General features: G+C 31.1%; 1 protein-coding gene across 1 annotated transcript; it reads right to left on the bottom strand.

Annotated features, from left to right (window-relative positions):
• Window positions 1-225: 225 nt before the first annotated feature.
• Window positions 226-4,162, bottom strand: LOC101504515 (IQ domain-containing protein IQM2). The gene is made up of 9 exons (XM_004504259.4): window positions 3,946-4,162; window positions 2,931-3,423; window positions 2,720-2,834; window positions 2,425-2,490; window positions 2,222-2,310; window positions 2,012-2,099; window positions 1,651-1,890; window positions 1,434-1,535; window positions 226-1,319 (listed from the first exon to the last, which is right to left on the bottom strand). The coding sequence occupies exons 2-9, from the start codon at window positions 3,401-3,403 to the stop codon at window positions 501-503; spliced, it is 1,992 nt and encodes a 663-aa protein (XP_004504316.1). The 5' UTR covers window positions 3,404-3,423; window positions 3,946-4,162; the 3' UTR covers window positions 226-500.
• Between the last annotated feature and the right edge of the window lie 1,413 nt (window positions 4,163-5,575).

Raw genomic sequence — 5,575 nt, 5'->3', positions numbered from 1 at the left:
ACAGTCTGTCATGCAACTGGCTCTAATGAAGCTTAATGCTAGATGAGGCGGTATGTAACAACTAGGAGTGTCAATTAGCATCAATTCAAAGATTTATGTTGAGTTTTATGATTATGTACTAACAGTAAAAAATATATATAATCAATTTAATAACATCTTAGCATAAAAATACTTGTTAAAAAAATTACATCTTCCTATAAAGATAAAAGAGTGGTTGAGATTCAATGGATCAATGTTATGTATATTTGAATCAAGGAATCTGTAGTATCTTTTGAGTTCATTACACTTGTCCCATGTTGGAAGATGAAATGTTTCCTTTGGATTGGGAGTACATATAGAACCTAAAATAATTTTACAATATTCATCCTAGATTATACATGAATGAAAAAAGAATACCTATGTAACAATTGAATAATGGAAAGAGTAACAAAAAACTAATAGTTGTTACCTATTAACACAAAAAGAATAAATTAATGGAGGAATGAATAAATCCTCATGAATCATGACGGCATATGAATTACTGGTATAACTGATGTTCCTCTTATCAATTCTGATCTTGAACTAAGCTCACCTATTTGAGACATACTTTTATTTTCAACAAGTAGGGGTTCATCATTTGCTGTGTCTCCACTTAAACTTGAAAGGCATGAAACATTTGAGTTCAAACTAGTGCTACTCCTAAGAGTAAAAGACGATTTACAACGCAATCTGCTTCGTGGAGACAGATTAACTTGTTCCAATGCTCGAAACTGTAGTTCGCAAGGGTAATCCCTTACGCAGCCGATTCGTGGTCCAGCTCCAGTTGTCCATTTGAAAGACAACTGCTTCCCAAGTTGATATGATTTCATTTCTTTATGTGAGTTTATTCTTTTGAGTATCGACTCTTCTGGAATGATTTCTACGTCATTGTCATTGTCATTGTCATTGTCTTTTTCTTCGTCGAAGTTTTTCTCTGATACAAGTGCCTCTTCTGTTTCTTGATCGCTGATAAGGGGTTCCATTTCAAAACTTGGAAAAGTTTGCCCTGCGCCTTCTTTTTCGTTTTCTAGTCCTTCAAACACTCGACCCCTTTTCGGTATTTGAAGATTGGTCAGTTTTCTTCCAAGTATTTGGAATTGCCTTGTGCTGGGGGTAACCAATGCAGACTCACTCTCGGTTTCTATCAAACCGGCCTGCTTCAAAACTGAGTCTTGGACAATGGTCCCTCCAATCTCCATGCCATTCATGTTCTCAGCGTAGTCCTCTTCGGACGAGTGGCTTCTTAAATGACCACAACTTCTCAGTGAACTGAATTCGTCAGACTCGTCAACAGGATCCATCTGCATATAAAGTAAAATGAATTTCCTCAGAATATACTCTTTCACATCTTGTTTTTACATATCTAAAAACTGCGACAAAATAATGTTTAAAACCTTCGTTTCAAGTTTCCATACCTTGACATCTGAAAGGTTCACATTGTTCTCTTGAAGGAATGAAATAAATTCCTTGAAGTTTTCTTCTGTCGGACGGTAATGACCACTGTGAGGCCAAACAGCCTGTTTAAAAGAAACAATCAAATCATTCTTAGCCGAACACATAAAATCGAAAAAACTAGCCACAAATGAGTCCATCAAAAGAGTGAAAAAAATGAGACTTTTGACAGATTTATACCTTCAAAACACCATATTCAATCACCAATCTCCCAGCAGAAGATGTAGCTCCTCCAGCCAAGAAGCTAGAATGCTGAAAGGAACCTTTTCTCTTCTTGCCAACATACAATGACTTCGAAGTGCTAAGGACGAAAATCCATTTCGCATGTGCGTCTTCTGCAGCAGTGTGGAGGAGCTCTCCTGATTGCTTGTAGAAGAACTTCCCATCCTCCACGACAACTTCATAAGCCAACCTTTCCATCTGAAAGAAATAAAAATGCAAAATTCATTAGAAATTTAAATCAAAGATATAGATAGCTCTAGTAAAAAATGTCTTAGATGAGGACGTTTTTGTATCAATGGAAGAAAGTGAGAAAACTTACCGGACCGAGATATTTAATACACTGTAGTTGAAGTTTAGATCGAGGGCACTTCTCGAGATTTACTTCCCTTCCTTCTCCTATATCTAGCCTGCAATTTCAAAGAAAAAACTTAATTAATTTCAAACTTAGGAGATTTAAGATCTATATAAAAATTGCAGCCTATGTTGTAAGTAACCAAGAAATAAAATTTAAAAAGAATATATATATTACCAGTAGAAGAAAGGTTCTCTGCTCTGACATTGAAGCCATTTATCGTAATAAAAGTGTAGATTATGTCCATAGCGATGGCGTGGGTCGATCTATTACATAGTAAGAAATAAATACATATCGATCAGTATAAACTATAAACTGATGAATGAACAACAGATCAACTAAAAGTAGATAAAGAACTAGTGAAATCGTGTCTGACTAACCGCTTCGAGCCAATGCTGCAGAGCAAGTTTTTGTGCTTTCTCATCTTTGGATAAACCTTTTCCAACCTGCAATGACAAGGAAAAGCTTAATTCAATTTCTTACAGCTTGAAAAATTGCACTTAAAAGGTTAGTGCTATGGAAGAGCTCAATTGAAAATATTAAACATCACTGCTCCTCAATAACTGAACACAACAAATTGTAAATCCTATCTAACTAAATTCTTTCAACGATTTCATAGTTCTCAATACTAGTAACATAAACAAAACATCCTAAGCAAAATAATATTAAAAGTACCTTAGCAGCTCTAGTTCTAGCTCGAGACCAACGCGAAATCGCAGTTTCATGTTTCTCAATGTCAAAGAAAGATATCGAGCTGCGCTTGAGTTCAGCGAAATCTAAGAGCTTCCACCTATTAACAAAATAAAAACAAGTTAGAAATTGTCAAAGTTTTGTTTACAAAAAGAAAAATAACTAAAAAAGTTTAAAGGCTAAAAAATAAGTATACCAGCTTTGTTCAACAAGAATTGCACAATCTGCTAGCTTTCTTCTTGTACGAAAGCTCTTATAAACTTTCTGCAATTTAAGTGCAGCAATGTGTTTAGGACTGTTTGGATTCAAAAGTGCGGATTGAATCGATTCGACTTGACATTCGGAGTTAAGAGACAGATCATCATCCAAATCTCTACTATTTTTGCTAATCAAAATATTGTTGTTATTCTCTTTGTTGTCAAATGAAAGTGTGTTTGTTGATACTAAAATGTTGTTATCTACATTTATTCTTTTGAAGCTAACAGATGTTTCAATTGTCATCTTTCCAGAACCTATAGATTTAAGGATGGTAGGTTCAAAATCTTCACTTTTGAAACTAACTGATCTTACTGGAGTTTTGATTTCATCATTGCCAAAGTTGATTGATTTTACAACCATGGAATCTAAATCATCTTCAACATCATTGTGACATGAAAAGGATATCCCCATATGACAACAAAACCAATCACCTGAAAAATTGCAAATGCATTTTCAATGTGTTAAATACAATGAAATAATTACATCATTGCTATGACAATGTGTACGAAACCAATAGGAGTGTTTCATTACTCAAATCACAACCACACAAATTCATAAAAAAAAAATAGTTTGATAAAAAAATAAAAACATATTTTTGGAAATTAGGAAGAAAAAACACAAGAAAACTTTCATGACCCATTTTTCAAAATGTGTGTTGTATTATTATTACATTTATATTATTTTGTCGGTGTGACCCAATGGGAAGAAAACTTTATACGGATCCGTAGAAAATACAAGAAAATTGTCAAGACCCAATTTTAGTCAAACAAAGAAAACTTCACAAAAAAACTCACATATCAAAGAAAATAAAGGAATTATTTTAAAATTAAAAAAAAAAACTTTTTTTTCAAATAACATCAATACATCAAAGAAAATCAAGGAAATTTATTTTTCTAAAAACATCAATATTATACAAACCAAATAATATTTCTTTGTAGTGGTGGGTTAATTACCTGAAAAATGAAGAACAAAAAAGAAGGAAGGGAATAAGAATATGTAGTGTGTTGAGATATGAGATGTGATACAAGATAGTGTATGTTAAATGGTAATAATGAAAAATGGAAGAAAGTAGCTAAGTTTTGTAGTAGTTGTGAAAGATGGTAATGGGATCCTTGGAACAAATAATGGACTTAATATTTATAGAGAAGGTGAAGAGGTAGGAAGTAGAGAGAGACAGTGTTTTCCAACCACGTGGAGTCGACAATTAGACTCGTACATTTTAATGTTTTTTTGTACTCATTCTTAGTGAATTTTATTTTATTTTTCTATAAAGACTTTTTTATTTTCTCTTTACATGCATATCCCTATGGCCTTTGAGTAAGAATAGGTCCCAACTGGGCTTTATAGATTAGTTTAGGACATTCAGGGTAGACTTTTATTGTGCACATGAGGATTGAGGAATAACGTGTTCGATTATCTGTTATTTCAATAAATAAATTTTAAAAATGATTATTTGATTGATAAAAAATTAAAATCTTAAATACAATAGTTTAACAAACGGAAAAATTTGAAATAAAAAAAGTATAGGTATTTTGCAAAAATCAGCTATTTAATTAAATAAAAATTACTAATTGATAATAAAATAAAAGAAAAAATTGCATGTAAAAAGATAATAATTTTCTTGAAGAATAAATATTATTCGCCTAATCTTTAAATCATATCTCAATTTAAATGTCGTTAGGTTAAATTTTTTATCTTGAATTCGAATTCAATATTTCATAGTTATATATAAGTTTATAGTAATATTTACCATATTTTTTATAAATAAAAAAATATTATTCATATATAAGATAGTGTAAAACATGTAGCTAGTTTATTGATTGATCCCTTTTCTATTGCAAGAAATTAAAAAAAATATGTTGAAGAATTTATATTCTTCTGATTTTTACAAAAATATAACATTACATACGTAAGGAATTATGTGTCACTAAAAATTACTTTCAATATCATTCATTCAAAATTGTATAATTTAGATTTAATTATATCATCAATTTATTATAATACATCATCTCAATTTAGATAGGTCTCTTATATATATTGATGGAGGTCAACTTATTCCAAAATAACTTCTAGTTAACTTACTTAATAACTTTTTGTTGACGTTAGATTTTTATCCATCCAAAATAGTGAATAATCTAGAGTGGGCTATGAAATGGATAACAATTTTCTTTATTCGTAGCAGCAAACCGGCCAATTTGAATTGTGGTACATGATAACATGTTTATTATAAGTTTTTGAAGTTATGTTTGTTTGTTGGTTAATTAGTAATGTATTGATTCGTTAGTTAGTATAGATTACTATACTTGTATGCATATCTACTTTCATTTTGGCCATTTGAAGCATTTTAAAATATGATTTGACTCTTTTCTTTTCTATTCACACGTATATAATATAACCTAGTTACAATGAAAATATCCATAATTTAGTTTCTAGGAAATAATCCTTTTATTTTCGGTAGGGGTCATTTTCGTTACAAAGTCTTGAAGTAAACTCCAATCTAATCCAATCCAATCCAAGTGAGAATTGTATTGACTCTATTAAAAAATCAACCATTTAGGTCATTTCATACAATTGTCTCTAGCT

The sequence above is a fragment of the Cicer arietinum genome, chromosome 6 (assembly GCF_000331145.2).
Source record: "Cicer arietinum cultivar CDC Frontier isolate Library 1 chromosome 6, Cicar.CDCFrontier_v2.0, whole genome shotgun sequence".
Classification (NCBI taxonomy): Eukaryota; Viridiplantae; Streptophyta; class Magnoliopsida; order Fabales; family Fabaceae; genus Cicer; species Cicer arietinum.
The sequence above is the reverse complement of the archived record's forward strand: the minus strand, read 5'-3'. Positions and strand labels throughout refer to the sequence as shown.